The 24,341-nt window shown below is 36.1% G+C and overlaps 1 protein-coding gene across 2 annotated transcripts in view; it reads left to right on the top strand.

The window, feature by feature from the left end:
• The window catches only part of ADAMTSL1 (ADAMTS like 1), a 1,086,428-nt gene that overhangs the window by 271,894 nt on the left and 790,193 nt on the right, over nt 1–24,341 (top strand). For both annotated transcript variants that reach the window (XM_069090660.1, XM_069090659.1), the window contains exon 2: nt 13,303–13,422. In XM_069090660.1, the coding sequence (XP_068946761.1) occupies nt 13,303–13,422 (120 nt within the window). The remainder of the gene's footprint in view (nt 1–13,302; nt 13,423–24,341) is intronic.

The following is a 24,341-nucleotide window of genomic DNA, read 5'->3' as shown; positions in this document are numbered from 1 at the left end:
CATGGCTTTCAGGGGGTCCAATAATTCTTAATTATCTTTCCTTGATCTGTTTTCTCTGTCAGTTACTTTCCCAATGAGATAATGAATATTTTCTTCTATTTTTTTTTAATTCTTTTGACTTTGTTTCATTATTTTTTCATGTTTATGAAGTCAATAGCTTCCACTTACCCAATTCTTACTTTTAAGGAGTTATTTTCTTTAGTGAATTTTTGTTCCTCTTTTACCAAGCTATTCATTCTCTTTTTGTGACTTTCCTGCATCACTCTAATTTCTTTTCCCAATTTTTCCTCTACTACTCTTATCTCTCTAAGTCTTCTAGGGATACTTCTTGTGCTTATGTCCCATTAGCATTTTGCTTTGAGGCTTTGCTTTGAACTATTTTCTCACTTTGTTGTCTTCTGAGTTTGTCTTGGTTTTCTCTGCCACCATAATGTATATTTTATAGTCAAGTTTGTTGTTATTTGTTCATTATTCCAGCCCATTTCTAGGTATTGAACTTTGTTACAGTTGTGTCTGCTTACCTGCAGGTAGGGATGCAAAAATGTCCCAAGTTTCCTTAGGGTTCTGTGGTGCCAAACTTCAGGCTTTTTCTACTCTGTTATTTTCAGAGCCAATTCTGAGGGTCTGCAAGTTTTTGGTCCTTCCATGATCCAGGGAGAGCCATGGGAATTGCTTTCTTGGTCTTTGATCTGGTCTTTACTAAGAAAGGGCCTCTGTTCCCTCCCAGTCACAAGCATTAGCACTCATGTTCCTCTTGGCTCTGGAATTGTGACCAAGTTCCCTGCTCTTCTGTTGCCATAAGTGTTAGTCCTCCTCTTTGCTGTGGAACTTTGACCTTGGGCCCTCTTCCTTGTGATTGATCACAAATGTTCCTCCTAGCCCTTTAACTGTGACTCAGAATTGCCAATAAGTGCCAGAATGCACCCAGTGCCTGCAAAGAATCCCCTGTAATCTCTTTCTCACCCATTTTGATCCCCTCCTGAAAATATCTGGTCTGAGAGTTCCTATAACTCCTTGTGCTGCTACTGTTGCAGTTACCTCCAAAACCTACAGCTGCTGCTGCTGCTTTGTGGAGCCTGGAATCCACTCCAGTGTCACAGACCTGTCCTGCCAATCTCCAAAATTGTCCTAGGCTAGAAAAATGCCTCACTCTGACCTTTTGTTTTCTCTGCCATTCCAAAATTTGATTAGAGGAGTTATTTTAAAGTTGCTTGGAGGAGAATGTTGGCAGAGTTCAGTTGGTTTGCTGCCTGTACTCTGCCATCTTGGCTTACCCTTCCATGTCTTAGTTTTGATGAACTATTTTTCCCTTCTTTTTTATTTGTTGTTATAAAAGATGTTGCTATGGTTGGTGGAGGTGAAAAATATATTGGAAAATGAAGATGATAGAGGCAGAAAGGATAGCCATAAAAATTATAAAAGCATGTCCATGAATGGAATAAAAACCTTATCACTCTGAGGTTTTTCTCACATTACACATGAATAATATGTATTTTGCTTTTGAAGATTGAACATCAAGAATATTCTGTTGTATTTTTTAATTTTGTCGTTTTTCTTCCATTCTCTAGCAAAGAAGGAAAAAAGTAGAAACATGCAAATTCGATGTGATATAAAACTACATATAGTTTCAGGCATTGTTCTCCTTTTAATAAGTTACTAAAGCCATGCCTGTAGGTATGGTGGAAGATTCCTTTTAGATTTCATTCTCCAACTGATCAACTGCTCTCCATCTATAGTGTGTCCAGCAGAAGCCCAGAAAATTCAGTCCTGTCACAGACTATGACTGATTAATTTGTCTTTTTTGGTAGGGCATTTGGGTTTAAGTGCCTTGCCCAAGGTCACCTGGCTAATTTTTGTGTTAAGTGAGTGAGTCCAGATTTGAACTCAGGTCCTCCTGACTCCAGGGCTGGTGCTCTATCCACTGAGCCATGTAGCCACTCCCACTACTGATTAATTTGAATGAAACTTAGATTTGGAACAGTCCTGTAAAGGTTCTACTGCTGCTATGTGTAAACCTAGTCAACACTGCAACTACACACTTCTGATTTTGAGAACTCAGGTTCTTCCATTGATAATTGAAGTGATTTAAGCTAAAGGTGAAAGGCTTACAGAACCCTAGGAGAGGCTTAAAGATCAGGGTGCTACTACCTCATTTAGTAATTAATTATGAGTTCAGATCAACTTAAACTAATTGAAGAGATTTAGGCATAATTGTACAGTTCTAATTTCATTGCTTCAGTCTAAATATATCTTCCTTTCCCACAGGCTGTACATTGTTTTTGAATTTCAGGTCAGGGATTGGTGGTGTTAGTGAGAGTGGGGGAAGTGTCGGTGTTGCTTAGCAGCCATATTAAGTACTATAGTGTGTTTCTTCTCTTCTGGGTTTTTGCCACTCCATTTGATGCAACCATATTGGCTTGCTCGCTTGTCAGAAGCCTGTGGGTCAAGTGTAGGCGTGTGCATGATTTACAAATGTACCTCCTTCCTTGCAAATGTCTGTTCAAGATGTTGGTTGCTGGTGGTTTTGTTTAACAGACATTTCATGCTGCAAATTCTTGAGTGCAAATCACTTTGTGTTCCCTTTGTCCCCTGTTATAATGAAGGAATGAAATGGAGCTGAAATAATTTCTCCAATGAATACATTAAACAGACTCTTCTTTTGTAGAGGTTTGGGGACTGAAAATAATTTGCACAAAGCCACATTTCCTTCACCAAAGTTTTCAAAGAAGTCAGGGAATTACCATTTAGGGAACCATTAATCCAGGCTCTGTAGAAAAGAGGTTGGGGTGGGGGGAACTGGGAGCTTAGATAAATTTCAAGACTGGCTAAAAGATTTCTGGTGGGAACATTTCATCACTGAAGAAAACATTCCCTTGGGAAATATATTGCTATTTGGACTTGAATTTTGTGGCAATTTGTGGTAATCTTTAGGTTGGAGGCGCAATGGAATTCATTTTGTACTGGACTATTAAACTTTATCACAGAAGGGCAGCATGTAGAATGAAATCTTAGTGACATCTTACTACAAAACTTATGAAAAGTCATTAGTAGTTTGTAGAGCCAGCAATGTTCTGAGGCAAAATTCCAAAGGAGGTGAAATTAATCAGTGTCCTTTTGATCACTCCTTGTGTCCCCTCCTCTCCCAGGTAACCTGTACTGCATCTAGTTCTTGTCCTAATTTCTGATGAGATTTTAATTAGTGGAATCATAGAACTTTGAGATCATTTAGTTCAATATCTTCATTTTATATATGTGGAAACTGAGACCAAGACGAGTAAGGGGTCTTTCTTATGGTCAGAGATCTTTAATAATAGAGTACGAACCAGAACTCAATTTGATCTTCTGATACCCTGGCCACTGTTCTTTTCATTACATCATTCTGAGTATGTTATGTGGTACTTGATTAGCTGTTTCAAATACGGGACAGGGAAGGGTCAACAATATACTGAGAATGGTAAAAAAAAAAACAGATAATTTAAGGTATGGGATATCTATAAGATCACAAGATTATATAACTTGCTGAAAAATCATTTTGCACTATCCCAGTTGGCAACCAGTGTGGTGAAGAGCTTTGAATTCCATTCAATGAGAGAATTGGTTGCAGGAACTAGGAGTGTTTAGCCTGAGGAAGAGAAGATTTAGGGGAGACATAAGAGCTGTCTTCAGATATTTGAAAAGTTGTCATGTGAGAGAGGGATTAGTGTAGTTCTGCTTGGCCCCATAGGGCAAAACTCAGAGTTCAAGGTGGAAGTTGCAAAGGCAGATTTATATTTAGTGTAAGACAATCTTCCTGATCATTAGAATCATCCAAAGGTGGAATGGGCTGACTCATGGAATAGTAATTTAGCCCTTTATGGAGGTCTTCAAGAAAAATCTGGAGGTTCGATGCTGGGGCTGACCATACAGTCATGCTTTGAACTCATCCTCTGAAGTCCCTGCTAACTCAGAGATTGTGTGATTCTGCGATAGCCATGCATTCGTTCGTTTTTTAATTTAGAATTGATGCTCCTTTGCTCCTTCATATAAATAGGGACTAATATAGATTTTATAAGTGTTCAGTCATGATTTTAATAATAATTATTATAGTTATGAGCATTGATACATATATATTTATATGTATATAGAGATATAGACATATATTTACCTGTGTATTTAATTTGACATATTTGTGTGCATATATACACACATATACATACACTTGCATATAAAGTCAAGTATACATGTACCTATATACATATATGTATATGCATAGGTATATACATATATACACCCATATATGCATATATACGTATTTTATTTGTATGTATATATGCTTATTTCTGTGTGTATGTGTATATATATATATATGTTTACATGACTATGAATAGGAGTGTGTGAGCGTATGTATGTATGTATGTGCATATGTATGTATGTATTACCAAGTGTGCCTGGTCCTGATTTATCCCTTGAATATCATCACCAAATCTCTGCTCAAATGCATGGGTAGGGGAGGTGTTTTTTTGATAATCTTCTCTCCCTCCCCCTCCCCTCTCTCCTTCCCTCTCCTCTTTCCCTCTCCTTTCTCCTTCCGTCTCTCCCTCTCCCTCTCCTCTTCCTTTTTCCCTTCCCTTCTCTCTCTCCCCCTCCTCTTCCACTCTTCCTTTCCCCCTCCCCCTCTCCTCCTCTCTCTCTCCCTTTCCCCTTCTCCCTGTCCTTCTTTCCCTCTCCCTCTTTTCCTCTCTCCCCCAATGTCTAATAGGGAAGAGAATAAGTATACTTATAGATATTTGTTAATCTCTTTTCTCCCTATCTCCCAGCACACACTGCAATATAATAGAATCATATATTTAGAGCTGGAAATGACCCAGGAGGTCATTTGTTCCAACTTCCTCGTTTCAAAGAGATGCAAACTCAAGACCAGAGAAGCTGAGTGATTGCTCAGGATCCCATAGTTAACTTAGGTTCAAGTTTATATGTAAACCACCCCATGTCATAAAATCATGTTAAACTAGAATTCTTTCTCCCACCAAGATAGTTGCCTACTTTATGAAGAGTACTTTAGATCTAAGAATTGAGAAATAAAAAGAATGTTTAGCTAAGTGAATCAGTTTTATTTTTACTGTAATTCAGGGACAGATCCTGAAATGGGGTACATCTGGTCACTGTACTTTAAAGCATATCTTAACTTTTACTTCAAACAGGACCTCAGCTAAGTGGGAACATCTGTATTAAAAATTATGAAGCATCATCAAACGTTTTGACTCAATATGTTTTCTGTAATGTGTTTTTTGTAGCTCTAATCTTTGGCAATTGTTGTTGCAATCTTTAATGATGGTAATTAAAGTTGATAGAACAAACAAAAAGTCTGAAAAAGAGTTTCATCTTCTCACTTCAGGTATATATATGTTAATTAGTTAATTTTGTTACAAGAATTTACATCTTAATCACATCAACTTTATTTTTGGGGTGCAGGGGTGAATAATGGGGGGAAAATGGGAATCCTTACTTCTAGTAAGATAACAACATGGATCTCTGGGTGTTCAGCAGCCATTAACTATGTAGAAGTATCTGAAACCGCTTAAGGGATTATTTCTCAGACAAATACCTGGTAACACCACGTACTACATCTAATACCAAAGAGCCCTAGACTTGGATCAAACAGTTTTGAGTTGAATACTAGCTTTAATACTCAGACACCTACTAGTTGTATGATCTTGAGGAAGTTACTTGTCTTCTGTTTGCCTCAGTTTCCCTCATCTGTAAAAAGAAGATAATAATAGCACCTATCTCCTTGGGTTTCTATGAAGACTAAATGAGATAAGAATCATAAAGTGCTCAGCACAGGACCTGACACAAAGTATACACCATATAAATGTTAGTGGCTGTCGATGTTCTTCTTCTTCACTTCCACACGGCCCTTTATTTTATAGCTCTGTAAAATAGTTATCACCTATTGTGCATTTTTGCCATCTGTATAAATGTCTTATCCTTCTGCTAGATTTATGCTCTATCAAGGCAAGGACTATAGCTTATCAAAAAACCATTTCTCTTCCATCATCCAACTCAGGTCTCTAAATTTCATAGATGCTTGGTAAAAATATATTTAATTTTTACAAGATTATTTTGGGAATTTTCTACCTGATTGTATCAGGTCTGATCATTTGTATAAAAACCTTGACCCAGAGAATATATGTAGTCTAATGAAAAAGACAAGATATAAGCAAACAAATGCCCACAAATGCTTTGTATGGGTCACTTACATTCTCTCTGCCTCAGTTTCCTTAATGATGAAAAAAGGTATCATAGAAATAAGAGATTTAGGGGTCATTTAGTCCAATCCTCTTATCAGTGAACCAACTGAGACCCAGAAAAGTTAAATGAATGACCTCAAATCATAAAGGTAGATAGTGGCAGAAAAGAGCTCTTACTCTAAAACCAGTGCTTTCCCCATTGTACAAAGGGGATGGGTCTCACTCAGACTGAAGATCCTTTCTATTTTACCAAACATAAGAAGAAAGTTTCTGGAAAGTGTAGGAAAATGTATGACTCCAGAAATTGTTTTAAGCTCAAATTGAATTTCCTTAAATATTGAGTTGCATAGGGGTAGATTTAGAGATTTCTGAAATTGGTATTTTTATCCCTCAAATTTGGTATTTTATTTCATCATTCACAAATTTTAGTGGATAGTGTATCCTTGATATTTAGGAGTTAAAGAGCATTTTCTTTTGTTTTTGCTTTAATTTTCCATTAGTCAATGAAGAACAAGCTAACCAGCTGGAGAGCCCCTATACTAGTGTTGGAATTTTGTACAAATTCTGCCTCTGCCATTTTTGGTGTGACCTTTGGAAGGTCACTTCCTTTTTCTGGACCTCAGTTTCCTCATTGGTAAAATGAGGATGTTAGATTGCATGACCCCTAAAGTCTCTTCCAACACCAAATTGGTAAAATATGGATGTTTATTTTACCAAAATGAAGACAGGGGAGATATAATATTTGTTTTCAAGTATTTGAAAGGCCATTATATGAGAGGATAATTAGACTTCTTCATCTTGGCCCAAGATACCATAATTAGGCAGAGTGGGTAAAAGTTGTAGGGAGATTGTAGATATAAGGGAAAACTTCCTAATAATTCCCGGTGTCCAAAGTTGGAATGAGGCACTTGAGGAAATTATAGGGTCATACATCCAAAATAGCAATGGATCTTTGAGGTCATCTAAATTAACACTGCTCCTGGGGTTGCTAGGTGGCACAGTGCGTAAAGCGCCAGCCCAGAGTCAAGAGGTGCTGAGTTTGGTTCCAGCCTCAGACACTTAACACTCCCCCCACACACAAACACACAAACAAACAAACAAAAAAATAGCTGTGTAACCTTGGGCAAGTTACTTAACCCCAATTGCCCTCGAAAAGGCAATAACTAACTAAATAAATAAATAAACACTGCTTCCCACCCACCCTCCCCATTTTGCAAATAAGGAAATTGTGCTTATAAAATTTTCTATTTCCAATCTTTTTCTATACTTTCATATAAAAGGAGATATATTTTTTCAGATTTGGATTTAATTCAATGACTTTTAAGTGGTCTTCCAATTTTGAGACTGATTCCTTGTTGTTGAGTGAATTTGAGTTCGTTATGTTTTCTTAAAAGAAGTTAAATGTTGGCAATATGCACTTAATTTCACTTTGGGGCCATTTCCTCGATTTTTTTTTAGTTTGTACACAGTGTTTGAGATTGAAGGATAAGGATATTCATCCTTTGGTTTCATGTCTCCAAAAACCCATAAGGGAGTAGTAGCAAACTGGAAGAACCTTATTCTTGGAAACAGTAAAAGCTTTAAAAATCTACTGTACCCTAAGTAGATCTTATCTCTTCCTAGCCATATAACCACTGTAATCTCAAGGCAGCATGGTGTAGTGGGAAAAGCAAGGGATTTGGAACCAGAGATCCTGGGTTTAAATCCTGGCTTTGCTCCTTCCTGCCTGTGTGACTTCAAGCAAGTCAATTAACAATTGTGGCCTTAAGTTTCCTCATCTGTAAAATGAGAATTTCAGGCTAGATGGTTTTTCTGGCTCCCTTCATCTCTCAATTCAATGATTATAATGACTGAAAACTAAATCTAGAACAAAGATGTGTTTGGACTTTTTGATTTTCTGTCCTCTCCTGGTGAAGTCAAACCGATTCCCTCTAATGTTTTCCAGCAATTTTGAGAAATGTGGATGGAGAGAGTACCTTGCTCTGAAGAGATGAGCTGTTCCCCAGACTATTATCCTACAAGTCATTTCAGCATTCCTAGCACTGAAGTACAGATAGTCCAGTCTGCAACACTGGTTAACTGATCTAAAATCCAGTAATTAGTAGTTCCAGGCACTGTGCCAAGTGCTTTATAAATGTTATCTCATTTAATCTTCATAACAACTCTTGGAGTTAATGTACTATTACTATCCCCATTTTACAGTTGAAGAAACTGAGGCAGACAGTGGTTGAGTTGCCCAGGGTCACAAAACTAGTGTCTGAAGTTGGATTTCAATTCAGGTCTTTCTGATTTCCAGGCCTTGCACTCTATACATTGTGTTATCTAGCTACCTCAATTATAATAGTTAATATAATAATTTAATATTAAAATTATACTATAAATTCATTGACCTTTAACGTGATTTGATTTCCAAGTTTGTAACTAATCTGTCTTGGCCCTTGAAATCTTGCAAACTAGAAGAAGAATTAAAGGAATTGATAGTATACTTTTGTTTGGAAAAAAAAAAGTTTGTAGTGGTACTATCAGTAAGTAATGTTGAAACCTAAATCCAACTAACTGCAAGCGATCATTGTTTATATTTTCATGCAAAAATTAAATTTACTTATTTGTGTCTCATGTCTACACATCTATCATATTTATTGCCTTTTTCAGAGTGAAAAAATAAAAAATAGATACCCTAGAATTCTTAGACTGTTACAGTCATCTATCTGTTTTGTTGCTGTCACAAACTTTTCAGTGTCTGTAGCAGAGGTGACTAATTAATGATGGTAGAAAATAGAAAACATGTCATAGTGTTCTCTATTTCACTTTCCAAAATTCTGATCTCCCCAATTTCTAGTACCTCTTGAACACAGTAAAATCTGTGAAATGCACTGGGTCCAGGCAAGTGGTACATGATGTTTGGTCCCAGAGGAGCCTGACTACCTAGAAAAAAAGAGCAAATTCCTGTACCCTTGGGAAAGATGTATTTCATTTATCTGTGCAGAACATATCTGTAATATTGAATTCCATCTTGGCCATCTTTTAGGAAGGGCATGCAGGATGAATATTAAGGACCTTGGCATCCCATGATATGAAGATTCAGTTAAGGAATTGAGAATAGAACTCAAAGGGACCTTTACAGTCTTCAGTTCCAATCTACTCATATTAGAGATGAGGAAATTGAGGCCCATTAGGTTAAGGGATGTGCCCAAAGTCACTCAGGGAGTAAGTAGCTAAGCCAGAATTTGACCCTAACTCCTAAAACAAACATATTCATAACATAGCATAAAGCAGATTTGACCATTATGTTAGTGCTATACAGAGGGGTTACCACAGGAGGTGGGCATTTGCCTTCCAAAGAGACTGTTAAGCAAAAGTTAAATGTTCATTTGGGTATAGTAAAAGATGTCTTCCATTAGGCACTGGTTAAAAATAGGCAGCCTTCGAGGTCCTATCCAACACAGAGATGTTTTTTATAATAGGTTCTAGGATACATACATAGCTTTTTGATGTTAAAGGTAAAATGTGTAAATTGTAATAATGATGATAGTAACTCTCATTTATACAGTGAGTTTAAGTTTCCAATGTGCATATACATTCACTATCTCATGAGAAATCCCAACATGTTGGAAAATGCAAACAAATTTCCTCTATTATGGAATAATCAAGGCAGAGCATTTTTACAGTCATGTTAGAGCATCAAATATAAATGAAGACACACTTCTTATGTGGTTTAATTATCCTTTCCTTCTGTGGATATTCATCTGTTATTTGGTCTTTAGAGATGAAATCACGCAGGTGTGCCCACATGTGTTTTTTTTGTTTGTTTGTTTTTTAAAGCAATCGGGGTTAAGTAACTTGCTCAAGGTTACACGGCCAGTTATTGCTGGGTGTGGTGCTGAGTATCTGAGACGGGATTTGATCCAGGTCATCCCGACACTGGAGCCCGTGCTCTTACTCGCTGAGCCATCTGGCCACCCCTAAGCAATTGGGGTTAAGTAACTTGCTCAAGGTTACACGGCCAGGTGTTTCTGGGTGTCTGAGCCCGGGATTCGATCTCCAGGTCTTCTCAACACTGGAGCCGGTGCTCTTACTCGCTGTGCTACCTGGCCGCCCCGTGCCCACATGTTTTTAATAGATGCCTACTTAAAAATCCACATGAATTCTGATCATGTGGCTTTTTAATTTTCATAGTGATGAATTATGGTATGCTAGTTATTCTAAAACATGGACTTCTAACAGTAGTAATACAATTGATCTTCAAAATCAGTCTAATCAACTTTATTCAGATGAAAGTACACAATTATATGCCTAGTCATTGATCAGTTTCAACCAAATTGATGAACTACTAGTGTTTAATAGATAGAAATTTTCTTGAGTATTGTGGTATATACTCTGGGCACATCTCAAATCCAACTCTAGGTTTCTATCACTGATGATGACAGGCTTCAGTTTCAGGAGTAGAATATATTTTCACAAAGTCAGGTGTCCCCAAATATTTCCCAGATGTCTATCCTATATCTTGGCATTTCAAGTCATTAGGCCTTTCCTAACCATCCAGCCCATACATAGTCATCTAGGTTCACACACGTGAAGTTGTCTTTGGCACGCCTCTCTGACTCCACATATCCAGTAAGCTGTTGTCTTGTTAATAAGTGTTTCTCAGAACATAATGGTTTTGTATCCCTTTTTCACAATGCCTCTCAAATAGGAGGCATTTAAGAAATGCTTCTTGGGGCAGCTAGGTAGCACAGTAAATAGAACACCAGCCCTGGAGTCAGGAGGACCTGACTTCAAATCTGGCCTCAGACACTTAACACTTACTAGCCATGTGACCTTGGGCAAGTCACTTAACTTCAGTTGCCCTGCCTTTCCCCTCCAAAAATCAAAACAAAAAAAATTAAAAACAGAAATGCTTCTTAATCAATGTAGTGAGGATATATACTACTTAAGTATGGTAAATATATAGACATATCTGTCTACATATAAAACTACATCTATATGTAAAATGTTATATATTTTATTCTCCCACAGAGGGAAGGAAGACATATTTTTGTATTAACATATGAAAATATATCATCGTATATGTATCTGTATTATAATTCTGAACTTGAAATATTCTGCTTTTTTAATGTTTTGAAGGTTTTACTCTTTGCACAGCCATTCCACTTCCTCTTTTGATATCTCTTTGTGTTCCCTTCCTTTGTTGCTTTTCTCCTCTCCCCCTCTATTTAGAATCATAAAATTTAGAGCTGTATGTGACCTTGGAGTTAATCTAGTCAAAACCTCTAATTTTATACATGAGGAAACCCAGGACCAGAGAAGGAACATGACTTGCCCAGGAATACATGAGTAACAAATTCCAAGGCCTAAGATTTGAATTAGGCCTTCTGCATTTAAATCTTGTATTCTTTCCATTACATTGTGATGTATTTATTCTCTGTTCCCTGAGTGGCCTGCACCCATTTGTGTTGAGAGCTCTCTCCACATTGAGAGTAGGATCCCTTTTGTTTACATTCTTTGAGCTGGCCCTGCAGTTCACCATGCTATTGTTTAAAGCTGCCGTGACAAGGACTCTTTGTCATAGCTGGCAAGAAGCAGAAATGGATGGATAGTCAACTTCTTAAGTAGAATGAACTTGGATTCAAAATAGCCTGTGTTAGTGGGGAAAAGAAGAATAAAGTATGGGGTAGCAGAGACAATTGAAAGTTTGCCCTTTAGAAAGGAAGGGGAAAAAATCAACTCAGCTTTACAAATACTAAGAAGTTATTGACAGACAGATATCTATCCCTGAGAAAGTTCAAAGGCAAATCATAGCTATTATTAAGCAGGAAAAATCTTAGATATGGTACTCTTGTTAAATTATTGGTGAACATTTCCTAGAATACAGAGCACAATGAATGATCAATGCTGTGATAAATCCAAAGGTGACATGGGCCCTCCTCTAGTGTCTGATAGTTCTGATAGTCTAATAAGTAATAATAAGTAGTCCAATAAAAGACATATTTACAAGTATCAGTTAAAGTGCCCTAAGCAAAGTGTGTAATAGAAGCTATAGGGTTCAGAAGAGAGAGAAATTCAATCTGGCTGGCATGATTAAAGAGTGTTTTAGGGGTGAAAGAAGCAGTTGAGCTGGGCCTTAGAAAATGCATAGCATTTCAATGGATAAAGCTGGGAAAGAGAATATTCTAGCAGAGAAGACATGAGCTAAGGTATGGGGACAGGAATACATGAATCATCAATGGGGAAAAACAAGAAGTGCCATCTGTCTGGAAAATAGGTAATGAGGTGTGGGAATCAAGGTTGAAAGTGTATTAGAGCCTTATTGGGGAGGACTTTGAATTATGACAGGATAAGGAACCTGCGTTTTATTCCTAAAAGTTTTTGAGCCAAAGAATATCATATTTTGGGAGGAAGGGAGGGAAGATGGACCAGGAGTATATTGTATTAATAACTTGAAATGTGCAGAAAGTGAGTGCAGGAAGGCCATAGAAGCATAGATGTAGAGTTGAAAAGAACCTTAAAAGCCATTAAATCCAACCCTTTAACTTGCGGAATGTTAATGAAGAAACTGAGGCACAGAATGATTTGCCCAGAATTACAGATGGGATTTGACCCCAGGTTTTCCAGACTACATGTCTAGTGCCTTATCCACTATATCATACTGCCTCATCAGTTAGAAGGCTATCACGGCGAATGTATGAAGTAATCAGAAGCCCACTCAAGGTTATTAACCATCTTAGGGCTCGTGATATCCAAAATTTGATCTGAAGACTATAGAGTATAATTTCTGAGCAAGCCTTTTGAAGTGATTTCAGAGCTCTAGGAGTTCTTTCTGTGACAAAGACAAGAGAAATCACTGTTACATGACTCTAGTCAATGAGTCACTCCCTTCATGACCAATGATATAGCTTTCTTGAAATTGTAGAGGTACTACATAAGAATATGTATGTGTATAATTGTTACTTTTTCTGCTTAAGAGTGGAAATTAGTGCAGGAGGTTGTATGCTGCTTACAGGTACAAAAACCCCAAAATGTCTTATTTATTGTTTATAACTAAATCCACAATTGTATTATACTCTCATTTCAGGTATGTGGAGATCAAAGCCAAGGAGCTGTTTTTTTACGGGAATTTACACTGATTCGAAGGGAGAGCCTTCATGATGATTTCCTTTCTGATCTCCTGAATAGTCACAAAATTGAAGATGCGGTACTGTACTTACTGTTTTATTCATAGAAACATAGCAATTTTATTTTGGTATTTAGGCAATGACTAAACCTCATAGTGATGATTTTCTAACTTGATACATCTGGGATGTGTTAAACATTTATTTTAATATTAAAGCCTTTTGGGGGGGGGGGATTAAAGGAAGGGAGGATTTGTCCAAAAAAAATTGATGTTTTACCAGGGAAGCAGTATGTGATATGATAGTAATTGAAATGAGAGCAAGAAGAGGTGTATGCATAAATTCCATGTTATTGTTCGTTTTAAGTTTCCTTGGAACATCACTTTATTTGTCTCTCATTTCTGAATCTTTCTATTCCTCAGTGCTAGTCATCTTAAATTTATCGACGTTTGTTTCCCTGATGGTGAGATTAAAGGAAAGAAAAATATGCATTAGTGTAAGTTTGGGAGAATGTATTTCCACGTAAAACTTGCCAGGGCACTTTAATCCTGATAGCAAGAATAGAAATCTCCTTTCACTTTTAGGATTGTAGTGGGCTGCATGGTATGCATTTTAGAAGAAAATTGGAGTGTGTCAGATGCTTAGCTGCTGTTGAAGTTTTTACTAAGCATTAGGACTGTGATTGTGTTGTGAGACACTTACACCATGGAATTTCAGAAATGTTTGGCTTTTTTTTTTTGCTTTATTAATGTCTGGATTATTTTTTTAAATGATATCCAGGGAGAGTTAAATAGCATGGAAAATATGTAAAGGAATTTTGTCTATTCCTGCTCCACTTCTCCTTTCTCCCCTTTTCCTTTCTCTCATTCTCAATGTTGTTTATAAAGTACGCCACATCTCCAGTTTTCTCTCCCATAGACCAACTTAACTTTCAGTATCTATTGAGGACACATTTCCTGCACCTCTAACTGCTCTTATCCATATATTCTTTCCAAAACATTTTTTCCAAAGTTGTGAACTCCACTATACAGACAGTTTAACAGGAATTACCATTTATAGTAATAGCTAAAAGGGGTATAGCTCTTTAACGTACATAACATGCTTTGTATACTTTATTCCATTTGATCTTCACGAGTGAGGTGGGTATTTCTGTTACTTCTATTCTAAAGATGAGAAACCAAAGCTTCTCTAGGTTAATGACTTGCTTACCATAATGCTGCTAAAAAGTGGTTGGGGGGCCGCTAGGTGGCGCAGTGAATAGAGCACCAACAGTGCAGTCAGGAGGACCTGAGTTCAAATGTGGCCTCAGACACTTAACATTTACTAGTCTTGTGACCTTGGGCAAGTCACTTAACCCCAATTGCCCTGGCTTCCCCCCTCCAAAAAAAAAAAAACAAAAGAGAGAGAGAGAGAGACACAGAGAAACTGACAGAGACAGAGAGAATACTTCTTATGTGTTTCATGGGATAGTTCTGTTGGTGAATTCTTGAAAAGCCTTTAGACCTTTTAATGACATTTTCACTTATTCCCTCTGGTGCAGTGTGTTCATGAAATATTTATCTGGGCTTTATTGACCTATCCTGTGTATATTTTACATTAGACCTTTTAAAATTTCATCTCATTTATTTAGACAACTTGAATATGTTCACTAAATTCATGGATCTGTGAAGAGTATCAAGGCAACCCTTTCCATTTTAGTACTAATTCAACTTCATAATCAAATCTAATTATTCTATTTTTTCCAATGGTACATAATGTTTTTGTAGCACTGCAAAACATTTAGGAATACAGAAAATCAGTTCATGTGAACTAATTGGGAGGATAGGTGAAAAAGTCAAAATTGTCTTTTGGAAATAGTTTTCATAGTAACATATTGTTGGTCCCTTGGTGAAATGAATATTACCTTTAAATTCTTGAAGACGTGTTCTCATGTAGTTGAAAAATTATTGTTAGATAGTTATATCTGTTTTTATAAATGCCTTCCCCAGTGTTTCAAAGCTATAACAGACTAGCCTAAAATGTTCCTTCTGGTGTAAATTGTTTTGGGGTAAAGGGGAAGGGAAGGAGCAAGGTCTCTCTCACATTTACATCAGTGGTGGACGCTCTCTTAATGTGTGAGATCACTAGAGAAAACATATGTGGTGATCTGTGCCTAACTCAGGTTGTCTCAGTAATTTATATCTGATAATAGAAAGACTTGAGACATTTATAGGCTGTTCAATAATTATCAAAAGGAGGTTCACTTAGACAGTATAAAAAGTATAATCAACAAGTATACAGTACTCAGCTGGGATAGATAAAGGTCCTATTTTCTCCACATGTAAATGTGTCTGGTCAGCAGGGCACAATGGGGTGACTTGCATAGCTTTAGGACATCTGCCAAAGTCTAAAGGGCCCAACTTCATATGGGTGAGTTTTGTGCCTTGAGATGAACAGAAAGATGTGTTGCTGTGGTCTGAGATTACCAGGGGACTATTTGAATTTAGCCACCAAGATAATCAAATACTGGGAATAACAGCTTTAGCTTTTAAGAAAAAGAAAATAGCTTAACCCACAAGTCCATCTGCTTTCATAAATATATCTCCAGGACATATGCTGGAGCCAACTTGAACAAGCTCATGAGAGCTGTCTATTATTTGCACAGTGTAAGTAGTCATACCTCAAATTAGCAAATGCTACAAATCACAACTTGATTTATTATTTTATTTTATTCTCCAAATTTAAAATGATGGAGAAAATTTTAATAATATAGATTAAACCTAAAAGTATGTTCTACTTACATTTTCGTTTCCTTCTCAGTGAATCACTTGTTAGTTAAATATTCTATTTCCTCTTCTGTTAAGCTGGGCAATTTATATTTTTGTAAATATGTGTCCATTTTATTTAGATTGTCACTTTTGCTGGCATATAATTGTATATGCCAATATATATAGGACAAAATAGCTCCTAATCCTTGCTTTAATTTCATCTTTGATGGTAGTGAAATTCATCCTTTTCATTTTTAATAATTGTACTTAAGTTTTTTTCTTTTTTAAAAGCTAAATTAACAATGATCTATTTTGTTTTGTGTTTTTTCTTAATATCAGCTCCTAATTTTATTTGTTAGCTCAATATTTTTTACTTTCACTTTTACTAATCTCTTCTGTGGCTGATTTTCAGGATTTATATTTTGATCTCTCCTCTTCTTTCCTCTCTTCCCCTCTCTTTCCTTCCCCTCTCCTCTCATTGAGATATAAATTTTCTTCTAAGTATTGCTTTGGTAGAATCCCACAAATTTTTGTAATGTTGTCTAATCGTTGTCATTATTTTATTGAAATTATTAATTCTATAATTTGTTCTTGATCCACTTGTTCTTTAGGATTAAATTATTTGGTTTCCAATTAATTTTAAATCTGTACTTCCATGTTCCTTTATTGAATTCAATTTTCATTACATATACTCTGAAAAGAATGTTTGTCTCATTTCTCCATTTTCTGCATTTGGTTGTGAGGTTTTTATTACATGGCCAGTTTTTGTGAACATGCTATGTAAGACAAGGGCATATTCCTTTCTATTCTCATTCAGTTTTCTTTAGAAGTCTATGATGTCTAACTTTTAAAAGTTCAATTCAGTTCCTTAATTTTGTTTCTATTTATTTTATAGTTAGAGTTATCTAGTTCTAAGAGGGGAAAGTTGAGATCTCCTACTTGTATAGTTTTACTATTTCCTCCTGTAATTTATTTAACTTTTCCTTTAAGAATTTCAATGCTTTGTCATTTGGTTCATATACATTTAGAATTCATGTTCATTGTTTATGGTACACATTTTTATAGCAAAATGTAGTTTCTTTGCTTTTTTAATTGGGTTAGTTTTTGGTTTTGCTACTCAGTAATTTTTTTTTGATGCTCTTTGGAGAGGGGAAGGCAGAGCAGTTGGGATTAAATGATTGACCAAGGTCACATGGCTAGTAAGTGTTAAGTGTCTGAGGCCAGATTTGAGCTCAGGTCCTTTGCTCTATTCACTATGCCACCTAGCCACCCCAACTCCTGCCTTTTTTTTTTACATCAGCTGAAGCATAATAGATTCTTGTCCAGCCCTTCATTTTAACTGTGGGTTTGTCTCTTTGCTTCAGGTGTGTTTCTTGTAAACAGCATGCTATTGGCTGCTATCCATGATTACTATATACATTTCCCTCCATTTTGTTTTCTTCTCTCTTGTTTCATCCTGTCCCTAATCAAAAGTCTGTTTTGCTTCTAAACATGATTTCCTTTTTTTGATCTCCTTCTTTCATTTAGGTGAGATAGATTTCTATACCCAATTAAGTAGATACATATATCCTTCCCTTTTTTGAACTAATTCAGATGAGAATATGGCTCAAGAATTGTCTACCTCATCATCATTTTCCTATCTCCTCTAAAAATTCTTTCTTTCACACATCTTTTATGTGAGATAATTTTCCCCATTCTTCCCCTCCCTCCCCCCTTCTCCCAATATATCCTCTTTTGTCACCCACACATTTATTTGTGATAATAATTAAACCACTCCCGTGCCCTTTGTCTATGTGGAGTCCTTTTTCTTAACTATTTATTTTTTTCAAAAAAAAATTTAAGACTCAAATGCTTGAACAGATATAGAATATAGAAATGAAACAGAAGAACATCATATTTAAATGTTGGAACTTAAATACAAAGTTAGAAAGGAAAAAAAGCATGTCGTGTGCATAGCAGAACATAAGAGAGGATTCAAAATATGTAGCAGTAAATTTTCATTTTAAGAAAGCTTATATAATAAACAATTCTCGTTGTGTTGACAATAGTCCATTTTTCTTTGCTTCCTTGTGAGTTTTCTTTTGTTCTCTGCTGTGCACTTTTTTACTTTGTTCGTTTTCCTCTCCCCCTGAACCTCCCCCCCTTTTATGTGCAGTCCTTCTAATGACCCCACTAATGATAAAGTCCTTAGGAGTTACATTTATCATCTTCCCATATAAGAATGTAAACAATTTCACTTTATTGAATTTCATAAGCTTTTACTTACATGTTTCCTTTTTTATGCTTTTGTTGAGTCTTGTATCTAAAAGTCAAATTTTTTATGTTCATCTTTTGACTTTTCCTTAAGAATGCAGGAAAATCCTCTATTCATTAAATGTCTATTTTTTATGTTGGAGGAATTATATTTAATTTTACTTAATAGATTATTCTTTTTTTGTTTTTAATTTTTTTTAGGTTTTTTTTGTCTTTATTAATTTGTTTACTTTTAGTTTACAAGATTCAGTTCCACAATTCCTTGAGTTTCAAATTTTCTCCCCCTCCCCCTCTACCTCCCCCCATGGCATCATACAATCAAGTATAGGATCTTCAAATACTTTCACATTAGACATTGGGATATAAAGGATTGTATCAGATGGAATGAAGAATGGGAAGGAGGAAACAAAACCAAACAAGAAAAAAAAAGTGAGAAGGTAATTTACTTCAATCTGCATTCAAACTCTGTTCTTTCTAGTTCTTTCTCTGAATGTAGGCATCTCTCTCGATCATGAGTCTTTTGGACTTGACTTATAGCCCTGCATTTCTGAGAAGAGTCCAGTCTATCAAAGTTGGTTATCGCACATATGTTGTGTCTGTAATTGTGTACAAATTTCTCCTGGTTCTGCTGTTCTCACTCAGCATCAGTTCTTATAAGCCTCTCCAGGTAAATATGAAGTACATCTGCTCCTCATTTCTTATAGCACAATAGTATTCTATTACATTCATATACCACAACTTGTTCAGCCATTCCCCAGTTGATGGGCATACCCTTAATTTCCATTTCTTTGCTACCACAAGAAGAGCTGCTAAAAATATTTTTGTACATATGGGTCTTCCTCCCACTTCTATGATCTCTTTGGGATACAACACTAGAAGTGGTATTGCTAGATTAAAGGGTAGGAAATTACTTATCATCCTTTGGGCATAGTTCCAGATTGCTCTCCAGAATAGTTGAACCAGTTCACAACTCCACCAGCAATGTATTAGTGTTACAATTTTTCCACATCCTCTCCAGCATGTCATTTTCCTGTTTTGTCATCTTAGCCAATCTGACCTGTGAGATGTGGTACCTCAGAGTTGTTTTGATTTGCATTTCTCTAATCAATAATGGATTAGAGCATTTTTTTTCATATGCTTATAGATATCTTTAATTTTTCCTCGGAGAATTGCCCATTCATATCCTTTGATTATTTATCAATTGAGGAATGACTTGTATTCTTATAGATTTGACTCAATTCTCTGTACATGTTAGAAATGAGGCCTTTATCAGAGACATTGGTTGTAAAAATTCTTTCCCAATTTTCCACTTCCCTCTTAATCTTGGTTACATTGGCTTTGTTTGTACAGAAGCTTTTCAATTTAATGTAATCAAAATTATCCATTTTGTATTTTATAAAGCTCTCTAATTCTTGTTTGGTCATAAATTCTTCCCTTCTCCATAAATTTAACAGGTAAACTGAATAGGTTATTGTTGATTGTAATCTTTCCTCCTTTGCCTTCTGGAATATGTTCTAAGCCCTCCAGTCCTTTTTCATGGTAGCTGCTAAATCTTGTGTAATCCTGATTGCAGCTCCACAATAATTGAATGTTTTCTTTCTAGCTATTTACAATATTTTTCCTTGATCTGGGCACTCTGGAAGCTCTATAATATTCCTGGGAGTTTTAATTTTGGGATCTCTTTCATGAAGTGATAGGTGGATTCTTTCAATTTTACTTTAATCTTTGAATCTATGTGATTAAAACAATTTTCCTTCAAAATTTCTTAAAATATAATGTCTAGGCACTTTGAAAAAGAATTTCAGTCAGTCCAATAATTCTTGAATTATCTATCTTCATTCTATTTTCAGGTCAATTATTTTTCTGATATTTTGCATTTTTTCTACTTTTTCAATTTTTAAAATTTGGTTTGATTATTTGCTGATGTCTCATGGAGTCATTAGCTTCCACTTGTCCAGTTTTGATTTTTAATGAATTATTTTTAATGATCCTTTGTACCTCTTTTTCCTCTTTGGTGAGTTGTGTTTTTTAAAGTGTTATTTTCTTCAGTATTCTTTTGTTCATCTTTTTTTCCAAGCTATTAATTGCCTTTTCATAATTTTCTTATCATTTTTCTTCCCATTTTTTCCTCTACGACTCTTATTTGAGTTTGAAAAATCATTTTAGCTTTTCCAACAATTCTTACCGGGCTTGTGTCTAATTCACTTTTTTTTTCTTTTGAGGTTTTTCTTGGATCTGTTTTTTTTACATTATTTTCTCAATTTGTGGCTTGGTCTTCTGTGTTATCATAGTAGCTTTTTATGATCTGTCTCTTTTTTTGTTGGTTCCTCATTTTTCCAACCTATTTCTTGATTTTAAGCTTTATTAATATTGTGCTCTGTTTCCAGGTGTGGAGGTTGAGGGGAGAGAACTGTTTCTAGCTCTAAGGTTTTTCATGACTGCTTTCAGAGTTATTTCTGGGGAGTTGGAAATTTGTGGTACTTCTAAGTTGGTATGCTCTAGGGAGAGGTGAGATCATTATTGCTTTCCTGGTCTGTGCTGTGGTCCTTACCAGGAAGGCTTCCTGATCCCTTGGGATCAAAATTAATATTGTTCCTCCTGGCTCCTGTTCCACTGGACCACAAGCAATACTGTTCTTCAGAGTCTCTACTCCCTTGTGACTGGATATGCTTCTCTCTGCTCTGGAACCATGACCTAGAAAAAGGTATAGGCAATGGAGATGCCAAACAGTATTCAGTCCTATACCCAGTGATAGGGTATGAGTCCCATGTAATCTCTTTCTCACCAGTTACCTGATCCTTTTACAGTCTCTGCATTGAGTGGTTCCATTGCTTCTGTCACTACCACCAAGTCCCACAACTAGCACTAGTCCCCACCCTATAGAATTCTTTTTACAACTTTCTGAGTAGTCTTGAGCTAGAAAAATGTCACCCTGTCATGGTTGACCAGTCTAGATCACCTTATATCCAACTCTCTAGTCCAGTAGTGATCACCACTAGCACCCAACCCCGAAGATAAACACCACAGGACACCTTTTAGATCTGGGATAAAAGAGGGAGCAGGAAGTCCTTCTCCCCCTCCAGTTTAGTTCATCCTACCCAAATTATGATCTGTGATCCTTGCCATCACAGTAGGAAAGAGTGCACAGGGTGGAGAGTACAGGAAAGAAAAGTCCCACCATTTTTCTGGCAGCCAGTCAAAGGAGATTCCTCTATGTCAAGCAATCTGGGCATGCCCAGACAAGCCTCCTTACACATTTACCTCTGATATTTGCTGTTTCAGCAAATAGGCAGAAGCGTTGCTTTGTTTGAAGTCACAGGCATCATCCCAAATTCAGAGCAGTTCTCTGTGGCCTCTGGGGAGGCATACCCAGTTTCCTTTCACTTGCTTTCCCAGTGTCATACAAGTAAATTCTCAAAATAGGCAATGTTGTAAGATTATATACAGTCCCATATGTACAGATGAAAATCAAAATCGTTCCCAAACATTGGCAGATTTACCAAAATAAGTAGCATTTTATAAAGTTTACCAAATATCTCTGCTTCCTTAGCCTTACATGTCCTATCAGCAAAAGAAAGAACAAACAGAAAGAAAACTGGCATCCATCTGAAACAGAAACTTTGTCCACAGTGAACTTTCCAAACTACATGGAGCTACTCCCCATAGAAATTTGGGATATGGAAACATCTTGGCATCACCCTTATTCTCAGATGAAAAAACTCCTCCACTGACTCCCTCAGTGCATCAGGCCTTCTACCTGGGATCTGTAAAAAATGTCTCACTTTCTTAACAAGACACACTAAAATTCTCTAATAATCCCTCTAGAATAAATGATTCCCATAGAGATCGAGGCATTTTCTTCTGGGTCACTCATCCCAAAGGGCACCCAAAATTCTGTCATACATCCTTGCTTCTGGCAGGGAAAACCAAAAGGAATTGTAAACTCCCCCATCAGGATAAGAAGACAAATAGGCTTATTTAGAGAGGTAGATAAGAACATCAGCTATTTATGCTTTATGGATTTTAGCTATAAGTTTCACACCCCAGGAAGCTGTTAGGGCATTTTGATTCCACCAACTCCTTACACTGGTAACTGAACTGGAGTGTGTTGGCATGAATAAACTTTGAATTAAACTGCCTGACTAGTTTCCTCTCAGAGGAGTAATTTCATGCACCACAATTTGAAAAGTCTTCATGTTGCAATTTTTCTAGAATCCTCAAGAGACAGTCTATTTCTGAATACATGTAGGAGGACACTTGAATTGTTTGCAGAGAAGAAATGAAAGGCTTCTGCAGGACTGCTATATTTTCCTGTCCCATTCAGGAAGACTGTATTTGTAGATTTCTGTTGTCAATCTACTCAGCACAGTGACAATGATAAATTTCACAGCAAAATGACATTTTTTTTTCTTGGTACATAGTAATTACAAACACTTTCAGATAAAAAATTATGATTATGTTAGTATTTTTAATGCTTCCAAAAACAGTGATTCCTTTTTGTGAGATATAATAGGGAAAGCTTTCCTTTTCCCTGTAGTCATGCATAATTCTCTTTGCTATAAAGAGAATCACCAGTGTTTTGGCTCTCACATATTTTTGAGGATTCATGTTTTAGCAGCTCAGAGATTTGGAAATTGCTTTTGCATATCCCATATCTTTTGGTTTGACATTTCCTTCTCCAATTCATTTTATAGATGAAGAAATTGTGGTAAACAGAGTTAAGTGACTTGTTCATAATCAAACAGATAGCAAATGTCTGAAGTTGGATTTGAACTTAGGTTTTTCTAATTCTAGGTTCTACAGTCTGTCCACTACAATAGTGCTGCATTTTGAATAATGCATTCTAAAAGGAATATGATACATGCATATATGATATATGTGTATATGTGCTATAAAATCATACTTGTATGTGTGACCAGATGTATTTGCTATTTCACTGGTATAGAGATGTGCTAATGAGAAAACTTCTACCAATTCATATCAGCAACTTCTCTGCTCTTAGTTTTAGAAAGTTCTGGAACAGAGAGAATAAGAGATATACAAAGGTATATGTTTCAGAGACTAAATTTCAACCGATGTCTTCCTGTTTCTGAGAATTCTTTACCTGTTGTGTTATGTGCATGCACTCTCTTTCTCTCCTCTCCCTCTCCTTTCTTCTTTCTCTCTCCATACCTCCCTCTCTCTCTTTGCATCTCTCCCTCTCCCCATGTGTATGTATAAAATATATGTCTACATTTATACTATATGGCTACAAAGTAGTATGTCTTCATGTGTATACATATATACATACAGACACATATATATGAGTGTTTATTGTATATATACAAAACATTAAAATTATGCATAAAGCTTATGTGCACTTAAACATACCCATATTTCTATACCTACAGAGAAAAAACGTATACATGTGAGTTTCAATAAAATGAGAATGATGATACCTTATTATCTTCTCTATCCTTATCTGGTCTTTGTTTCACTTTTGAACTTAACAGATTTTATAGCTCCTATTTTTAAGATACACTTCAGTGCAATTGCCCTGTGTTATAGATGACGGTCTATTTCTTTTCTTCCTGAGGGGAAGGAAAATTAGGATTTAAGTGCTAATACTTGAAGGTTATTCCTTAATTCTGAGTGTTTTAGAGAGAGAGTTTCCATATGGGAAAAGTTACAGGATATGTAGTGAATCAAGCCATCAAGTTGAGCAAAGTAATCATAACTATGTCATGGCTATTTATTTTGATGTGCCATAAACATGCCAAAATAATAATTGGGTTGTTTTTTTTTAAACCCTAAAGTGAACAATTCAGAATTTGATTCTCTTAACCAAACAAAAAAACCTCCTTAGTTTCTCCCTAAAAAGATGAATCTAGATCATTACACTTGGGAAGTTGCATTGAATGAGGAAAAAGTCCTGAATTTGAAACTAGAAGAATTGGGTTTAAATCCTGGACATGCCATTTACTTTGCTGTATGATCTTGGATAATTTACTTACCTATTCTGA

Source organism: Petaurus breviceps, unplaced genomic scaffold, assembly GCF_028583685.1.
Source record: "Petaurus breviceps papuanus isolate PSGF00001 unplaced genomic scaffold, PetGlider_PUasm1.0 187, whole genome shotgun sequence".
NCBI lineage: Eukaryota > Metazoa > Chordata > Mammalia > Diprotodontia > Petauridae > Petaurus > Petaurus breviceps.
Note: the sequence above shows the minus strand (reverse complement) of the source record. Positions and strands in the feature narration are given on the sequence as shown.